Source organism: Scomber scombrus, chromosome 5 (genome assembly GCF_963691925.1).
Source record: "Scomber scombrus chromosome 5, fScoSco1.1, whole genome shotgun sequence".
NCBI classification, from domain to species: Eukaryota; Metazoa; Chordata; class Actinopteri; order Scombriformes; family Scombridae; genus Scomber; species Scomber scombrus.
Genome location: NC_084974.1, coordinates 11177838 through 11198435, shown reverse-complemented (window position 1 = coordinate 11198435; position 20598 = coordinate 11177838). Strand labels below are relative to the sequence as shown.

At 38.5% G+C, this 20598-nt stretch overlaps 1 protein-coding gene across 1 annotated transcript; it reads right to left on the bottom strand.

The window, feature by feature from the left end:
• Positions 1-3427: 3427 nt before the first annotated feature.
• On the bottom strand, positions 3428-20133 carry si:ch211-136a13.1 (HHIP-like protein 1). The gene is made up of 15 exons (XM_062419326.1): positions 19822-20133; positions 13569-13833; positions 13009-13288; positions 12749-12874; positions 12390-12533; positions 10063-10175; positions 9824-9964; positions 9304-9378; positions 8991-9117; positions 8658-8803; positions 7703-7784; positions 6617-6699; positions 5948-6090; positions 5749-5878; positions 3428-4176 (listed from the first exon to the last, which is right to left on the bottom strand). Exons 1-15 carry the CDS (start codon positions 20131-20133, stop codon positions 3428-3430), a joined length of 2916 nt encoding a protein of 971 aa, XP_062275310.1.
• Positions 20134-20598: the final 465 nt, after the last annotated feature.

Genomic DNA, 20598 nt, shown 5'->3' with positions numbered 1-20598 from the left:
GCAATGAAGTCTGAGTCACATACTGTATCTGCTCATGGTGAGTGCATACTGTATTTAATTAATATACTTCAATGAGCTATGCATTATGGCCTTGGAGTTATACCCCTGGGAACTGGGAAGCACGGTGATGACCAAAATATCTTAAACTAAGACCAAGGAACCTTATTTCTTGCCATAAAGTCCTCTATGAAACGAGTGGTGTTGCACAGCAAAAACAGAACATATATAGATAATCTAATGTGCCTTGGAGGAAGACACAATCCTCTAGTAGTTGCTCAGGTGTGAATGTGCATGTATGTGTACAATCTTAAACTCCTTCCTCAGGCTATAGCTGTGTTTTTAGTCATCTTGCTTGGTTAAATGGCTTTTGTATAACACATCATGAACAGCGGTGGCCAGCCATAAGCACATTTTGAAAATCAAATCAAGGAAAATAGCCCAAGCTCTCTGACTCAAATCAAGAAAAGGAAGTAAATAAAATGTTTTTTGTGAAAACTGTAACTATAGTGGTGGTTTTGTGATTTCTAGTATTTGTATAAATACAACAAGTAAAAAATTTAAGATCAGTTTCACTTTGTCTTTTACTTTTTCGAGAGTTTTTATTGGAGACATTCACATGAACATAAATGACTAAAACTATCAGTCAAGCATTGCATTGTGCTCACAACAAAAGGCTGGTGTTTTCACAAACTCTCACAGGCCAGAATAGCTTTAGATTTAGCTGGATTAGCTTGAGGTTTTGTGGCAAAATGAAGAGGGCAGACAAATATAGTGGTATGCAAAAATGATGGAAGCCAAAAATTTACTAATTATTCATTATGAATGAAAATATGTGGATCGATTGTGCAAACTGGTGACACAGATGTGAAAGGAAGATTGATTGTATTATGCACCGTTCTCTAAAACATGATACATGACTGCCTCCCTCTGGTCTGGAAGCAAACATGAAGCACAAGGAGCCTTTCTCCGGGTTTCTGAGGATCATTTGAGTTTATTTTGGGTTTATCTTTGAAAAAACCTATGATTCTCCCCTAGATCATATTATGCATATTCATTGGACACATTTGGAGCTGTTTTGATTCATTTACTCCCTTGTGATGCATCTGTATCAATCTAAGCCATTTCAGCTAAAAAAAACTAAAAACAAACACTCATATTGAAATACCAATTGCTTTAGTCAGTTCAGGTCAAAGATGCTGCAGGTTAGATTTCACAGTCTCACATTCTGTAGACACATGCATGCACACAAACGTGTAAGAAAGACATTACACCGACAGACACACACGTGATATTTGCACACACACGTGCATGAGGCTTCTTTTCATTCCTTCCCTCATGCTTATCTCTCTGATTGAACATTGTGTTGCACCTTTGTAAGTTTAATGAAGTGTAATGTGCTGTAAAGTATTACATAGAACAAAACAGACACATATTTGTCAGAAGATTTGTCTGATGCATGCACACATTGCCTCCCGTTTTTCCTTTTCTTTCTGTATTACATCTGGAAAACGTGTTTGTGTAAATCAAAGGATGTTTCTGATGTTTTAAAGCATAGTGATTAAGGGGCCCTTTGGTTAGTTTTCTTCCAGTTATAGCAATGTAGTAAATGTGGTACATTCAGTCTCCATATACTGTAGATATGAATCCAAACCCACGGGACTTTTATTATTTGGGGACATAATGTTTTTTGTTTTTTTTTCACGTTCAGTTAACTTGAAACTACCCACAGAGGTCAGTGCAACCTAAGATGAAGTTTTATTGTCATATCATCTTTTTTTTTCTTTCATCCAGGCTTAATTTTCTTTTTTTAAGAGTAGTACACATACTGTACTGTATATATGAACTTTTTTTTATTTATCACAATTTAGAAACGATTACAAAAATGCTGTTGTGTGCTGCTTTCCACCTCACTGAACTGAGCTTCCAACCCGACAGCATTAAAATCTGTTCAAGTCTGTTCTCCTTCTGTCTAATGTAATAGTATTATACATAAGATGGGTGGACAGCAGGATATCCTCAGCCCCAAAACTAATTCTGTTGAGATAGCAATATGTTGCTGAATATTTTAAATGCCTGTAAGGTATCTTCTCTAAAACAGTGTGTTGCACATTTGGCCGAGTACTTTCTTTATTCTTCTGTCTGGCTACAAAATGTGTGTTTAGAACAGCGTGCTAACATGTGGTGACTGAAGATCAAGCTGACCATGTTGAGGAGTAGCGTCGCTGTTTCGTTGTTCTCTTTTCTGTTTGATCACAGTTACAAGATGAAAATAAATAGGACACTTTAAAGTACAGCACCACAGGCTGTCTGAGGATGTGTTCTAAGCACAGAGGATGTCTTTGGAAATCTGCAGGAATAAGGACACTATTCAACTCACGGAGTGACACAATGTGAAAAACTGTTTGAGTTTCACAGAAGAGAATAATACAGAGTACGGAAATCATTTTGCAGCAAACTTTATTCAAATCACAATCACAAGGACTCTGTATCCACAATATTCTTTTTCATATAAAACTGGAAATATTTCCTTACATTCAAAGTACAGAATGTCCAGCATTTCCTTATCAATACTCTTCAGTTTATTACTACATTCAAGAAGAATGAAATTCATTAAAAAAAAAACTGCTTTAAAAAATAGACCTGCTGAAATTATACAATACAAAAATACAAATATGTTCTCAGAACATTTGACTGGACATGGTGGCTTTTTTTTCTCTAGTGAAAATGTAAACAGAATAAACAGAATGCGATTAAGATTTCTCTAAAACTCTCTTAGTCCATCTTGAGTAAATTAACATTAAGTGTGAAAGAAACTGTGTTAATGCTTGATTTTCCAAAAAATGGTGAACAGGGAAACCCACAAACGTCAAACTCTTTGGCCACATTATCAACTGCAGTATTCAGCTGTTGCTATTTTACAATCAGTACCCATCTAACCAAAAAGTGGCACAACATAATTGATTTGTGTGTCTACCTGAAATAAGTGGTGTTTTAAATCCTTGGTGACATAGTGACTACTTTGATACTGCACAATAAGTTTACACATTTACTGTATACAAGGGAACATGCTATCCACTCCCATCTATTGACTGATAGGAGTAGATGGAAGTAATGCTGCCTGTCTTTTTGTGGAGCAGTTTTCACTCCAGCTGGAAGGTGAGTGAGTTTGGAAGAAATTATCTTCAAATAGGATCAGACTAAGTCAACACAGGACCCGAAGTATCCACTTTTTTTAACTGCACTCCTCCCCTCTGTGTGAAAATACACAGAAAGTGTTTTAAGGACAATATAGTGTTTTTGAAGTGGATGGGGGTTGGAAAATTGCGTATCAGAATGTAAAACAGGAAAACATGCAAAAAAACACAATTCACAACCTCGGAGCAAATTCATAACCTTCTCCTTTTTCCACTCACTTCACCCCTCTGCACTAACCACAGATCACCCCTACATCTTCCCCATGTGAGCAGTTGTGCTTCCCCACCCTGGATCTCTTGCACCACAGCAGCGACCTCTCCCCGCCCTCGCACTCAACGTCATCCAAAAAGATCCTGACGTTGCTGCCTGCCTCCCCCAGCGCAGCCCTCTTCATCACCGCCACGGACGTCGTGAACCCGAGCTGTCGACACACCACCGTACCCGCCTTGCTGGTGAAAAGGTCGTCGCATACTGTCCCCCACTCCCCACGTATAAAGATCTCAACTCTACCACGATCTGGTAAACCATCAGCGCTTACCAGTCGCACTGAGCCAACGCGATACCTTCTCCCTCTTACTCTCTTGTAACCATGACCACTGCCTCTTCCTCCGGGCCTTTTATACACTTGGTTCCCCTCCTCATTGTTGTCCAGCTTCTCACCAAGCCACAACTCTCCTTGTTTTTTAGGCAACGTGGTGTTTATTGTGGGTCTCTGGGACCTATAGGGTGATCCTGTGGGCCTCTGACTCCAATATGGCATCCTTGGTGTGGTCAGTGGCCCAGGACGTTCAGGAACACATGCAGAGGGTCTTTCCAATGGTACGGATGGAGATGTAGGAGGCTGTGCTGAGGTTAAAGGTTGGGTGGTGGTACTAGGGAGGTACTGAAGGGGTCTCCAATGTCTCCTTGGTGAAGGTGTGGTGAGGACGGGGGTTTGAGCAATCCTAGAGGAGGCTGCAGTCATGATGGTTGAGCGATAACCTAAGGGAGAGACAGAATCACCCTCTTTATATAAATATATGTAGTTTAAAAAAAGTCTGATCATTGTTAGCACTGTGTATGTTTCATTTTATGATTGTTTAAAAAGCCAGTAAAGCCACTCATGCAGCGTTTTCCTTGATGACAAGTAAATCAAATATCAACACAGACACACAAAGACCAATGTCCAAACTGAGGCGGATGCAGAATCATTTATTCAAAATAAATAATGCCAAATAAACCCGATTTAAATTAAATTAGTGCAAATACCCGACACATAAATAAGCACCATTCATCCTGCATGCTTTAGACTCTTGTACCAGCCAAAGAATAGCACATGATCAGGATTCAAAGTCTGGAAATGATTGCCACGTTAACTAATTCCTCCTCTACCTGAGATTGACACAAGTTAGCAAATGGCTTTCCTCTACCGTTTACACCCATACAGACAAAACTGACCGTTGCTATCAATGAATAATCATAAAATAATCAGCAAACACTGAATACAAATGTTATTTATACAAAACTTCTAACAACTTGACTGCAGTTCTCTCAACAATTATGAAGCTTGTTTAATCTGTGTTGCAGTGCTTGTTTTTTTGTGTGTGTTTTTTCGGTTTCTTTTCTGGTGCAGAGATGTTGTAATATAGTGCAAAGACTGATGAGAAGCATACAATACAAAGAAGTACTTGCTTGGATGCATGTTGATATGGAGTAAGTGGTAAATATAACAGCCTATTTAAAATGAGTGCATCAAATTTTGATAGGCTATTTGAAAATGATTGATGATTTCAGACATTTTATATGATTGAAAAAAAAACAGTTTTAAAAAAGCTTTTCATTATTTACACTGCCACAAAAATTAATCTCTAAAATAAACTTGCCAACTAGCATTAGCATCTAAGTATGCTACCTTTTCTGTTTTCATTCGTTCATTTCGTGAAAAAAGAGCATGCTTAAAATATCTGAGATTAAAAGAGTTTTTCTATTTCCACTATTCAGGTTATTGTCTTTTTACAAAAAGCTTTTATGGAGCTTTAAATACGCAATGCTATAGTAGCCAGTTTTAACCCTGCATTACATCAAACTGATATACAAACCAAAAAGTGGGAAATTAAATGGAGGAAAATCTCCTAGTCCACACAGTATTTAAAGTAACTTAAACTTAGCTGCCAAACTACTTAATTAATAAATATTTTATATGCTTTATTTGATATGATTACTTATAGTTTAAGTAATAATGCACTCTGCAACTAACTCATTTCTGTTCAAAGTGATTGTAATAATAGAGGTAATTTATAGTAATCATCACAGGAAAGTAAATTGTAAAGAATATTACATTTGAAAATAAGCCTAAAGAGTTTAAAACATGTTAATTAAGCTATTACCATATTAAAATATAGAGCAAATGTAGAGCGCAGAAGAAGAGGGGACCTGGTCTGACACTGTTGCCCTGTCCTCGTGTGGAGGTGCGCGCTGGTCTACTGCTGGGTTTAATGTTAGTCCTAACAGTGGACATAGTGGTTGGGTTAATAGTGGACCTGGTTCGGTAATCAGGTCCACCAGTACGCCTACCAGTGGCTGTGGTTGTGGCGGGAGTTGTCGCCATGGTCGTCTGGACAGTTGTTGGTGAAGTTGATGGTTTTATTGTTGTTGTTCTTGCTGTTGTTTTTATTGTTGTGGCTTTTATTGTTGGTGATGGTGTCTTTCGTGCTGTTTTTCTTGTTGTCTGTAATGTTTGTCTTGTTGTTCTTGTTGTTGTTGTTGTTGTTGCCGTTGTTGGCGGTAGCATTGTTCTTCTTGTTGTTTTCCTTGTTGGTGGGGGTGGTGTCATTTTTCTGGTTGTTGTTGTTGTTGTTTTTCTGGTGGCTGTCGTGGGGACAGGCGTGGTAGTTGGCCTCTTGTTGATTACAAACTCTGCATAAAATGAAAGGAAGTAATAGGGTTTTCATGACATGCAATCTCAATATTAAAAGATTCCAATTGTATAGTGATAAAACTACATTGATATATACACACACACACACATAATATTTAGCTACATATTGGAAATGAATAAGTATAGGATGCAGTGCACATCAACAGGAGAGTGGGTATCAACATTTAAAAGCTCTAAAAATACTGATAGGGTAAAAATGGAGTGCATTAATCACTTCAACACAGAGAGATGAAATAATCATATTTTTGTTAACATTCATCAACTAAAGTCTTGATGAAGCTTTGATAGAGGGCCTGTTGCTGTACAGGCATTTCATAAAAAAAATATCTTTTGGCTTGTTGATAATATTAATAAATAGTTTTACAAAAAAAAGGAATGAAATAAAAATCTGAACTGGGAAAACACACTGAAAAAAGTAGAAACACAGAATGATGGAAAGTGGAACGTATGCTAACTAAGAAGTGGAGTAAGAGGAAGAAACATCATTTTAAGGGTTTCTCTTACCCTCTTTGGGGTGGAAGTGAATCAGCTTCCCTTTAATCTTGACTGGCGAAGGCTTGATGTTACATTTTCCTGGTGGCGCTCGCCTGTGTGGTCAGGAGAGAAACATGTATCACACACATATAACCTATTACTTGTTTTCTCAGTTCTGAAACGTTTCATGTACTTCTGAATTTTAGCATATGGAGTTCAAAACCCAACCTACACTTTATTGTTAGACCAGTGTAATTTAGTTTGTGGCCTTTATTGAGTTATCATGAAACCTTACAAACTACTTTTAAATAGGGTCGGCATGAAGCAGAAAATAATCAAAAAGGTTAAATAAATAAAAGACAACCAGTCATGACAGAGAGGAAAGGGGAAGCGTCCAATAAAGGACATGGGTAACATTACATTTAGTACATTAACTGGAGAAGTGCAACTAAAGGGTGCTACTTGAGTTTATAGAAAATTCTATTTTATGTGGCATACTTTTAAAAACTCTTAAACTGAAAAAAGAAAGAGTAGGATGAGCAATATAATCCATAAAACAATACATCATAAAAGCTACTACAGAACCACATGAGAAAAATATTTAAGAACCACTATAAAAGTCCTTATTCATCCCCCCTGGAAATAAAGTTTGGCCTTTTTTGGCTTTTGGCCTCAAAAATCCCACATCAGCCGGGCTCTGACTTTGATTTAACCCTGTATTTGAGTAAGTAATAAAAAAAAGTAATACATAGTTATGTCTGCAGTGATTTGAAAGAGTAGACTCGGTGCTGTGCTATTATAATATAATCAGGGTACTCCATGTAGTTTTGGTTTGAACATGTTGTCCTGCATAAAGAAATCCTGGAGAAGGTTTAAGTATAATTATCATGACTGGACGTGATGAGATGGCCAGCAGGTGAGATTTTAACACAATTAACTCTACTTCTACTTGAGTAATACACATGTAAACATTTAGTTTAGTCAAGTTGAGCGACATCACTAACAATAGCCAATGTTCCCATCACCCGCGTCCATCAAAGCACGCTTGTGCTAACTAAACTTCTACAGCATGCATCTCGGCAGGTGTGATGAAAGGTTTTTTTTTACAATGATTACCTGGAGGGGTCCACTATCTTATAGACCACTCCTGCTCTGGCTGTTGCACTTGGGGCACCCGTGGCTAAGAAATACAGTTCGCCTGTAGGAGAAGTAGGGCAGGAGAGAGTGAGGCAGACAGAGAGATAAAAAAACAAAGAGTCATTGACAAGACACAGAGAATAAATGTGTCATGAAAGACAGCGGGGGAGAAGGAATAAAGGAAAGAAAACAGAGGGAGGGATATATTTACAGTGGGAATGGGTGGGAGAAACAGCATGGAAATAGAGGACGGATAAAAATAAATGGGAAGAAAAGAAAAAAAAAAAGTTAATGAATGTAAATGGGGTGAGAAAGATTGTGGACTTTGCCTGAACTTCTTAACTTTAATCTCCTCCAGTGAACTTTCCGAGGAAGGGAAGAGATTATCCAACACCAGAAGCATGTGTGCAATACTCTCACTTGTAAATCAACGTCATATTCACTTTAATTCAAACCAGGTTAAAAGTTAAACTTAACCCTCCAGTGGGAAGTCCTAACTCCCCAAAAAAGGAGGTAGTTAAGCAAATCTGACATGTTCACATAAATGAATGGAATATATTTACCAACACGACTAATTTAACATAACAGTATCAGTTATTTAATCATCACTGTCACTGTGGCCCTATGTAGATGACTTTTATTGTTTTGTCAGCATCCACACAGGCTCACCGAAGGACCATCAACTTTACTATTTCATGATATGGTGATGATGGTTGGTGAAATAATGAAAGTGCTATTTTCCCAGAGTCAAGCATCACTAAACTTCACATAATCATCATTTAACTTTAAATTAGTTTTCCAACACTACAATGATTTGCATTCTAAATTAAAGCAACAGCTGTGCAGGTTCCCCCCTAAAAAACATGTGGCAATGAACACACACACACACACACACACACACACACACACACACACACACACACACACTCATTACCTGACTCATCCTCAGCAAAAGAAATGATGTATTTATAGTAACTGTTGATGAGTTTGGGGAATCTGCAGGTCTGGTCTCGTCCCATACAGACCTCATTGTAGTGCCATTCACCTGTGGTGTGATTCTCCTTCAAAGACATCAGACGCCTGAATAAAAAGCACAAATAGTCACACATAATACCTACAAACACATCCACGTGTACTTTCAGTGTGAATGTAAAATATGCTCAACATACAGTAAGTTGTGCTCATTGTATTTAATGATACTGAAAGTGCTTTTGTTTTTTTGAAATTCCTCCAATATTTGATTTTAGAATAAAGCAGAAACACACACCCACTCATGAAATCTCCAAAGATGTAGATCCCGTTGAGGTTTGGCATCTGGCAGCCTCTATAGATGTATCCTCCCGTCACTGACTTACCCAGCTTGTGAGGGTAGGCGAAGATAGGCAATATATCATCTACAAAGGCACAAAAACAGAACAACACATTACATACATTTATACTTGTCTACAGAATCCTACTGCAAACAGGTTAAGAAATAAAGCATGCATCACATCTAGGTGTAGATGGATCACCATATAAGTTAATAAATGACAAACATAATAAAACTCTGTGACTGGTATCAACCGAGAGAGTCGACTCACCTAGAGATGAGTTCTGACAGAGTTTGCGATCGTAGCAGCTGAAGCCCTCTTTTGCTCTCCATCCATAGTTGCCTCCTTTAAACACGTGTTGACAAAGTTAGTGGTACTTTTTTATTTAGGACAAAGCTTCAGTATTGTGCAATTACTTATAAAAAAAGAGTTGATCATAATGTTGGCCTTTTGGACTGAAAGGAGAAAGAAGGATGGATTAAGCTCCACAAGCAATAATTTGATGTTTATTTTGATGTTTGCCCTTTCTGAAACTGTACATAACTAAACCCCATTCACTTTAATTGTTAGAAAGAAAACCAAAATTTAACCCTGATGTCTCAGTATCTGTGTTATTTTGAGAGAACAGTGGTATATGGCTAAGGAATGAGTAGATAATGACAGTTATTTTGTTTAAGAATGAACTATTTCTTTTGGGAGATGTGGAAAAAAATCTTGAACACTGTCTTGATAGAGGCATTTGTGCTAAAAGGTAAGGTAAGTTTTTCTTTAAAATATAAAGTCAATATACCTTTAACAATGAGGTCCACCTCCTCATATTTGTTCTGGCCGACATCACCACAAAACATCCTGCCTCTGCCTTGGCCTGTAGCCGAATCACCGCGATCGATAGAGCAACGCCACATGTTACGCACTCCATAAGCATAGATCTCTGCAAGGAAACAATCACAGAGGCAAGGAAAGAAGTAATGGGTAAACTGTAATAATTATACAGCAGATGTGAAAATAGGAACACCTTAAGGGACTTACCAGGTCGGGACTCCTTCTCTCTCAGAAATGGGTTATCTGAGGGAATGCTGTACGGAGCGCCATCGTCATTGTTGTCAACATCAATTCGCAGCGCCTTGCCAAGAAGTGTTGATCTTTAGAAAATAGAAAAAGTGTGAAAGAGTGGCTACAGAAAATATACAACAAGGCTTCAAGAAAAGTAAGCGATATTGTTTAAAAGCAGGAATATAATGGCTTTGAAATCTGCACGTCCTTTTTTCAACTTGTGTTTAACTCTTCACTTCTTCTACATGCACAAAGCAGAGTCTTCCTCTGCAATACACCTTCCTTGCTTTTTCATTTCCTTTTATTTTTCCTCCCACCGTCAGCACTCAAATCTTGTTTTTTAAAAATGTCTGCTCCATCATTCCCATCTCTTCATCCCCATCCAACATCCTGACTTAAGTTACAATCCATTCTGGTGTTATGTTCTTCTTTTTTGGTGCTTTTTTCTTTCTTCTTTTCTTTTCAAGACACCTTTGAAAGAACAGCTGGTCTCAGTCTGACCTCTGTGGTTTAAACTGTTCCTTATTCCCCCTTGTTTTTCCCTCTCTTTCCAATCCCACCCTCCACTCTCACTTTCACTCTCTCTCTCTCTCGTCCACATACCAGTGTGTGGCGGCCCGCAATGTGTAATGTAAATATTAGACTTGGCAGGGTGTATCCTTCCTCAGTCCCAGAACGGCTAATACTGCATGTCAACAAAACCCCTTTAGGAAAAGCTTAACAGCTAAACTATGGCTGTCTGGAGACAAGGTGTCAGGGTACCATCTCAGGTAAACCACGCTTTTGTAAAATATTTAATTAAAACTTGTTGCTGACAGGACTTTAAAAACCTAATAGATAAGAACATAACCATTTATTTTGCCATGAGGTTGCAATATGAATGAAATATTTTCAAAGTGATATCATAGTCACATGTTCAAGTATTCGTCATCCCAACAGTTCATGATGTAACCTTTCTGTACGATGTTGTTGGAGTATCGTGCGATGTGATGCATCATATTTACACTTCATACCTTTTTCTCCTTTAGCTGTAATTAACCTTTAAGATACTGAGGGTTGATCAGAATGAAAAATGACAGTTTATAGCTGAATGTTTGTTGTGTGTAATGAAGTGGAAACCTTCAGTATAAATGGAAACGCATAAGAGCATCCATTCACTGTGTTAATGTACATTGTGCTTTTAAGTAAGTACACACAAAAATATACACACAGAGCCTTAAGAAACCACTCTGCTCAATTATAGTGTCAATTATAACGTAACACTCATGGTTTGAGCAGTGAGTAATAAAGTTTACCAACACAGGAAAGGTCAGATAATTCCCTGCAGTCACTTTAATAAAAGCTCCTTTGACAAGCTGCACTGCCCTTGGCATAAACACACCAGGCCTCTCCTTGACTGTTGCCTGACACCTATTCCTAATGTAGTCAAGACATTATTTTTCATTCTAAAATCATAAGGGTGGGAACAGTCCAAGTTTTTATTTACAGAAGTGAACGATTAACTGAATTCACCTGCCTTGAATTATTTTAAAAAATGTGTCTACAAAGGGAAACCCTCTCTCTCTCAGTAGATACTGCTACGGGAACAATTACATGATGGCACGCCAATCTTCTTTTTAAAGTAGACCTAGTCAAGATCTTAATAATAAACTTTATTATGTATGTTTTAGGACATTTTTTTAAAAAATGTATTGAAAACAAAACAGCAAAAACTGCTTCTTGGACAGAGCCTGAAAGGTACCAAGGATAAATGTTTATAATAATTTGTGCACACAAATGACTAGTTTGTACCGTGCGAGGTTGTAATTTGGTGAGGTTTTCAGCCCGGGGATATCCTGAGTTTATATGAATCTTCATGAGTGGAAGATAATTATTTAAAACACTATCATGCTTCATCATGACTCAACACAATTCTGAAGTTTCTCCTCTCCCTATAATTTTGATCCTTTTCATTAGACAAGACTTTACTGGAACAGAAATTCATTCTTTGCAGAACTTTTTGTTTTTTGCCCATTTTAATTAGACTTTAGCGTTTTGTTAATATACGTTTATGTAGCCAAAATCTCAACATCAAGTAGGTTGTTAAAGGTTTCAATGCTGCCAACCTTTTTCTTCAATAGACCAATGGAAAGGATGTGTTTATCTCCTTTAGGTATATCATATTTAATTATATATAAGGCTGAGATGTTGAAAGAGGTATCATTTATAAACAATTATAAAGGAAATCTTTTATGGTCTATGATATTATGTTTTAAGAAACACTGAGGTAAACATCATTTTCATAATTGTTCAATTATACTCACTTGTTCTGTGAGTTGCCAAACTTCCCAAAGGGGTCCCCAGCTCGGCCCCCATCGCCAATAAAGATGTACAGATACCCGTCATGGCCAAACAGAAGCTGACCTCCATTATGATTGGACGCCGGCTCCACCACCTCTAGGATGGTTCTACAGCAAAACAGATAGAAGAGGAGGATGAATCAGACACATGTTAAACACACAAGATACAGAACATGCAAACGTGCTTGAACAGAGAAAGAACACGTATTCAGAACTTTAACTGATGTAAAATCCAAGTAAAAATACCACAATTTTGAAAACAAAGGTATGAGTATTGTCAGATCCTGGCTTTTGTGTTTTTTCCTCTGACCCTTTCCCCTCACCTTTCAGAGGAGTGGTCTAGCTGGTTATCATCATATACTGACAATGTGAACTCGCTGATGCGTATCCTCTCCTCCTTCTTGACAGACACAGAGTAGTACACATAGGCTTTTCTGACTGTGGTAAACCTACGTAGAAAAGAGGAGCAACATGTAAATGTCCCAGTCATACATCACACATAGACACAATGATCTTTACCACTGAGAACTAAGGAAAATAATCATACTAAATGGATAATTGGTACTACAATGTATGTATGAACCTTGGGTGCAGGGCTATGCAGAGGAAACCCCTTTCATCTCCAGCCCACGGTGATGTGAGGACAGCCTGTGTGAGGTTGAGGAAAGGACGGTCAATCCTGGAGCCATTGGCCAAATACACCCAAACGTAGCCCAGTTGCTCTGCAACAAAGAAACGGTGACTTCCGTCATCTGCGTGGATCATCGCCACAGGGTTACGGAGCCCGTTGGCAACCTCCTGTAAGCATAACTCCAGACAGCCTTTAGGATCCTCACGAACCAAGCCCAGGTTAGCATTTAGGTCTGTGGATGAAGAAGAAAAATGCATAAATCCTAATTAGACTTTCTTGTCAGTAAAAGTTCAGGTTCTTGCTAATCTGTATTTAGTTTGTCTAGTTTTTGTCTTGTTTTCTAAGTGATATGATTACATTATTGTTAAATAAACAACATTCTTGCAAGTGGAAGAACTTTTGTCAGTTTTATATCCTGGCTCACCTCACTATGCCTCGTTTTGTAGGCACAGATCAGACATGAATGAATGTTAATTGTCGTGTTGCTGAACTTATACAACAACACATCTTACCTGTATTTGACAGTACATTAGGATAGCAGTACTGTTTGTCCTTCAGCTCCAGATAGTTACAGAATTTTCTTTGATCGTCCTCTATTGTGGCAGTCAGGTTTGCAAACTGCTGTGGGCTCCCCAGGTCCTCCAGGAGGAGGCTGAGAGTGTATCGGCACTGCAGCCAGTAGTCAACGCAGTAATCACCGCACAGACCGGGCAGCATCCGCATGGGTGTGTTTGCATCTTCTGCATCGTACAGGTGGGCAGCATATGGAGAACACTCCTATACAGGAAGAGAAACACTGACTCAGCAACTAAAGTGTTCATGTATAACAGACATAACTGTAACATGCAAGCATATGAAGTTTGAAGATATAAAGCACTGTCTGATTGGCAGGGCAATATAATTTCTCTGTGCCATCAAAAGTCATTTCAAAAATAAAATGCTTTTATGATTTAATAACACTTCATTTACAGTGTTGTTTGGTTAGGAACAAAAACAACTTGGTGAGGTTTAGGGAAAGATCATGGTTCAACTTAAAATGACTACTTTGGGAACGATCGTGGTCATGGTTAAAAGATAGCAACGCTGGTTTACATGGGAAACTGGAAATGAACAGATGCCCTGCTAGAACCTCTGGTGTCTGCAAAACTCACAAAAAATGTGGGAAAAAAAGCCCTCTCTTGAGCCCTTTTTTGGTTTGTTTGTTCTGGGCTACTGTAGAAACATGGCAGTCTTTGTGGAAGAGGACCCACTCCCTATGTAGATATAAAGCGCTTATTTTAAGCTAACGAAACACCACGATTCTTATTTTAAGGTGATCTTACACTGATTAAAACATACTCATGAATATTATATTTCACGCCATGTCAGTAGATGCCACTAAATTCTACACGCTGCACCTTTAAGGAAATGTATGGATTACACAAATAGAGGATGTGTGTGTGTTTATTCCACCGCAGATCCTGACAACCTCACTATGACTGGTCAGGCCCGGGTTATATACAGCCTGTGTGTGCCAGAGTGCAGCCTGGTATAAATGGATCATAGGAAGGTCCAGTCAGTTATTAAGTCACAACCACACCGTCCACACCCAGGATGGTGAGCAGCAGGCAGAGGGAAGAACGCCATCCAAAACCATCATGTGGTCGACTGGTGCTTTTTCACTCAGTGCCAGATCAGCCTAACCAATCATCACCGGGGAAACAGAGCCCAAAGCACAAACTGCACTATCACTTATTTTTGATGACTAGAGAGTTAGCTGATTGGAGGCTTGTGATTAGGTGCTGTGTCAGTCATGTTTAGCATGTGCTTACAGTACTGATAAGAAATAACAAGTGATGGTAAATGCCAGATTTTATCATATTGCAGCTTTTAGACTAAATTTAACATATTAGCTTTTATTTTTGGAGGATAATTTGTTGAAATTAGCATACTATTTTAAAAAATAATAATTGGGGTGGAAAAGTTAAACTTATTCAGTACATATCAAAATAACTTGGTCGACATAGCAGTTGCAGTTCTTGAAAACCAAATGTTTCTGTTGTCCCTAGTTGCCCCAGGACAGGACAGGACAGATAAAAGCATATAAATAATAGGAAGCTTTCTGTTGTAGTGTCACAGTCACTGTCTCACACTTAAGCTCAGTAGTTTTACAAATGGAAATTGTGAACACAACATGTATTTCATTTGTTATTTGTGAAAAAGTGACTCAGTGTGGCTGATTGTATCATGCAGAGTCAACACTGAGCAATATAAAATGTGTTAACCTGCAAACACAAATAAACAAACACTGGGCATCAACTTTAGTTTCACACCTACATTGGCAAAATGTGTGGGTGTAACCGTGCATGTGTGTGTGCTTGTGCCTGGATCAGCTGCATATAAATAATTTCCACCTTAATTTCTTTGTGCATGTCGTGTTCAAAAAAGCTCCATTAACTATGACATAATGTTAATTATTGATACAGTACAGAAACTCAAAAGAAAAAAGAAAGTTACGTTTGCACAAGTGTGTGTGTGTGTGTGTGTGTGTGTGTGTGTGTGTGTGTGTGTGTGTGTGTGTGTGTGTGTGTGTGTGTGTGTGTGTGTGTGTGTGCTGTACATGTTAAAGCAAACAAGTTACATTATGCAAGCTGTCAAGATGGAGATGACCTTTGTCCAAAACAAGTAGACTTTTGGGCAATTCAAATGTGATGTAAGTACAAACTGACTGAAGAGACAGTCATGTTGTTCCATACTCTGCCAGTTTACGTTGAAATCATACTCTTATAGATCAACATGAAGCTTTTGTTTCTGCCACTGTTGATGTATTCCCGGTTTGCCACCAATAAGGAAATAATTGTTTCTGATGATGGGTGTGTCTAAATGCCATTTTTATGTCCCACTTACCTATTCTAGCAACTTGTTTCCGTGCATTAACTGAATGTGCCTTAACATTTTTTGGGGAAGAAAGAATAATATCCTTGCATAGATATAACATATATAGGAATTTTAGGGGTGTAATTGTGCAAATGATCAAATCTCCCAAACTTGCAACTACTCATGAACAGGTGACGTTTATCAGGACAAAATAATTCAAACAGTTTTGAGAGTTCGTTGAATCTGACTTGGAACACTTGTATGAACAAACCTCACAGAATAAAAAAAGGAAATATTGTTTTAGGATAGAATACCAAAAATGTTCTTGCATGAGGCCCAGTCTGTAAACATGGCACAGTGTTACTTTGATTCTTTAAATGTCTTTCTTTTACTTGGAAAACCATGAAATTAATCAAATTGATTGATTATGAATGTCTTCAGTTAACTTCTCTTCATTTAACTTCAGTTTCCATTTCATCTCAGAGGACGCCAAATTAACCAAAACTCAAAATCATAAATAAATCATGACGGACCAGAAAAAGTTTAGCGTAACAGAGAATCTTTGTTTAAAGACATGAAAGTACATTGCTGGGCAGAGATCAGAGTCTTTCTGGGAAATGGCCGTTTTGCTCTACAGCACAGAACAAAAGCTGTGTTCAGTCTGAGCTGCTGGAACTGTTGATGAAGTTTCTGGAGCAAATGGAAGCTTAATTGACTTGAATTACAGCTTTTCCTGCACTTTGATTTATCGTTTATACTATAGGATGCTGTATTTCAAGCAAAAGTCACAATTGTGCATGGTAAGATTTGATTACTGGGGAAAGGTACAATAAAAGTGTAAAATATAGAGCGCTTTACTTGAGTCATTGGATGACACGTCGGTCTTTCAGCTGCCTTCAGCTCTCCTGTTTGACTCACTGAAACTGGAAAATGACCCATTGTGCTGAGACAGTCTTATTTTGGCTGCTGTAGGATAAAGGCATCTAACAGCTAACATCTGCTCCCTAACAAGGCAACCACTTCAAACTGCTATAATTTGGTGTTTACAGTGCACAGTTCAGAATAGACAGAGATTCAAACTTAACTAGGTAATAAAACCTATTTTATTTTCAGTCCCTCTTGCTGTCATCTGTCATCCTGATGCTGCCTTGACTGGTCGACATGGTAATGTTTTATTGTAGCTGAGAGAGGAGCGAGTCATGGCAAACAGATGTCTGATAAACGTGTGAAACTGGACCTGGACTGGACCCCAAGAGAGAGAGAGGGAGACAGAGAATGTGAAAGAGTGAGATACAGAGGAAAAATGGAGAGGGAGGGAGGAGTGCTACAGTTAGGCCTGTTTATCATAGCTGGAGTCATTTATGTTGATGCAAGGTTGTGATTGTGGTCAGAGAATGAAAGGAGGAAAGAAGCGAAGGTTGTCGTATAATCTGTGTGTGAGATTTGCTGTAATGTGGTGCATCCATGTGCTGCTGGGAAATTTGAACATCGGCAAATTTTTGCAACTGTCAAGCATGCAGACACACGGGCACAGTGTTTAAAAGTGCTTATTAAAATTGCAGTAGAAGAAACAATTCAATTTCAGTTCTGTTAAGTGTTCACAAAATGTTTTTAAAAACTCATGTGTTATTGAACATACTCTTTTAAGACCTGATAACAACTTTAGACATAATACACACTCTCAGACTTTATGCAGATGCTGCTACAAAAATAAGCTTTTCAACTCACGGCCCTTTAGCCTGCCCCCTGTCTGTCTCTGTCTTTTTTTATGACGTTTACATTGGTTTCTCTCCCTGATTCGCTCATTCTTTCCACACATTTTTCATCTCTGCCTCAGATCATATCTTTATCTCTTTCACTGCTTTGATGCACCTATTTTTTATGGAATCTTTTCCTATTCCCTCCTCTTTACCTCTCTGTTTCCCTCTCCAGCAGGAACTTGATATATCCTGTCCCTCGGCCAGAGGAGGAAATGGTTGTTTGTTTGGTCAGTTAAGCTCGGGGATGGTGCCAATCTTTCCCCTCTCTCTCTGACACACACTCACACACACAAGTGCACACACACTCTCTCTATCTATGTGTCAGTGTGTCTCTCTCTTCCATGTCTCTCTGATATCAGTGGCAGGAATCTCCAGCAGTGCTAGAACAGAGGGCCTCAGTATGGTGGGTTTACCAAGGGTAAGTGCCCTGGCAGAGGGGTAACTTGACCACCTCCAGGACCTCTTTTAACTCAAACCATCGACTTGGGAGTTGACAACCACAAAGTGAGTCTTCTTTAGTAGCTCTAAAAAGGAGTTGAAAAATGAAATTTCAAGAAAATAATCAAAACTATGAGTGAAAAATATTATTTTGCAAGTTTGTATGTAAGATTTTCAAAAAACCTATTCGTACACATAAGTATGTTTGAGTGTATGTGTGTGTGTGTTTGTGTGTGTGTGTGTGTGTGTGTGTGTATGTGTGTATTTGTGTGTGTGTAACCTTCTCTTACTTTTACATATTTACGTTGTCCTGAGCTCAGGCTTTATCTTACTCAAGCTAAACCAACTGTTTTCATTCATTCAAGTCATACGATATGTGACACAGCCTGCACTGCTTAGAAAGAGCAAATGTAGAACTGTAATTATAGAAACCAACATTTTAGGAGTCAAAGGATTATCGACTCTCCTAACAGTGTATGGAATATTTAACAGGCTTAAAGATTAAAGTATAACTTTTTCATAAGAACAAGTTATTTCGGGTCGTGTAGAATTAAGATTTTATCTGAAGTATATGGACCAGGCCAAGTTTTGCACATAGTCAGCACTTAATTACGTAATCATTCAAGGGTTCAAAATAGCAGGGCTGGCTTCAGCGTTCACTCTGCCAGTAAAGGGAGTCCAGCATTGGGATCTGTCTAAGATTAGAGAACTTACTTTTAATTAAATATTTTTGAGTTGAATATACAAAATCTTTTATTCTCAACATTTAAGACCACAATCCCACTTTGAGGAAATTGCAGCATTTGTGAATTTACTGTATTACATTCACAAATGTACTGTACATATGATATATTTTGTGGTGCTTCCAAAAAAGGAGTAAATGTATGCATAGATTGTGCTGCAGTCTTTTGTCTTGTAGTTGAGCTAATTCATGCCTGTTTCATCTGAGACATGACACAGAACAATGGCTTCAAGGGAATCTAGGAGGGATGTGGCAATGGTATTCACTGTAAATGTTTCATGAGCCAAGTCGAGTCTTTGTTTGACATATTCAAGTCAATAATGTAATATTCTGTGACATTTTGGCATTGTGTACATGTTCCTCTATGTCAAAAATTCAGAGTTTTGGCCCAAAAGGTTTCCTCTGTTCTGGTCATATTGTTAGTTCATGTTAATTATTCCAAACCGAGTTGACATCATTAACATGCATCATTTGGCTTGTTAGGTTCACACAGCCCGATTACATGCTCAGCTCATCAAATACACATAAGCACTGGTTAGGACTGCAGTTTAGCTTTCCAAGCAAGCATGAGTAATTTCTGTCTAGCAGATGTCTTCCATTAAACCACATGTTTTGCTGGTTGTTGTAATTTGTTCTGGATATGTTTTTACTCATATCACAGCAGTTTAAGGTGGAATCAGACAAAAACAGTGGCTATTTGGTGACTTCTGAAATACAAAAAGCATTGATATTACCTGACAAAATAAACACATGGAATAAATCAATGGAATCCATAGAAATTGATAGAAATGTACAAACTGTAAATGCCATGGTGCACCAAAACCAGGTTTCCTAGCTGAGTCAGCAAACATCTGCAGTCAGCCAAATTCACAGTTTGTGTGGAGAGTCCTTTAATAAAATGCAACTAATAACAAATAGCATCCCTTCAGTATTCCCACAGTTAGTACAGTAATTCAGTGTTTCTCTTACCTGGCAAAGGATGCTGCGTATGAACCTGCCACAGGTGACAAACCCTGAATGGTCAAAGTTCTCCATGATGGTGTAAAACTTGACTGATATCTCCCCATCTTTTTCTAAATCACAGCATCCAAACTTTGAGTACTCCTTGCAGAAGACCAGTGGCTGCCGGGGCCCAAATGGAGGCTTGTAGTCCAAACACTGGGGATGACAGCTCCCCCGCCAGGCTTGGAGGAGCAAGAGCAGGACAGGAAGGAGGAGGTGAGGGAAGTAGGCATGCTGCAAGGTGTCATGGGGGACCAAAGTGCAGGTCTGTAGGGTCATGTTTTTGGTTAAAGATTTTGTCTTTGTAGTTTGGCACCAGTCTTTGTATTATAGTATTTCAGTGTGTGATATGTCAATGCAGGTGGTAATAAAGACCACACATGTGTGAGAAGAGATAAAAGCACATTACATCTCTAAAAGCTTCTGTCCAGCTCAGGTGTGAGACACAAAGTTAGGTGCAATGAGATTTGAATGTCCCCATTTGATCGCTGCTGTTTCAGGCAATCATATGAGTGTGTATGTGAATGTGTGTATCAAACACACTGAGCCAAAATCACACCTGCCTGCAAGTTAGCCTAGGGTGCACTCAGAATTGCTATGGTTAAATTAACAACCCACACATCACGTTTATTTGACAAGCCGCTGTTGTGATGTGTAAATAAGGTATGGTAAGTTCAAACTGATCCAGGTTCAGTGAATTCCTCTGATGGTGCAGAGCAGCTGTCCAAGTGGTGTGTGGAATTT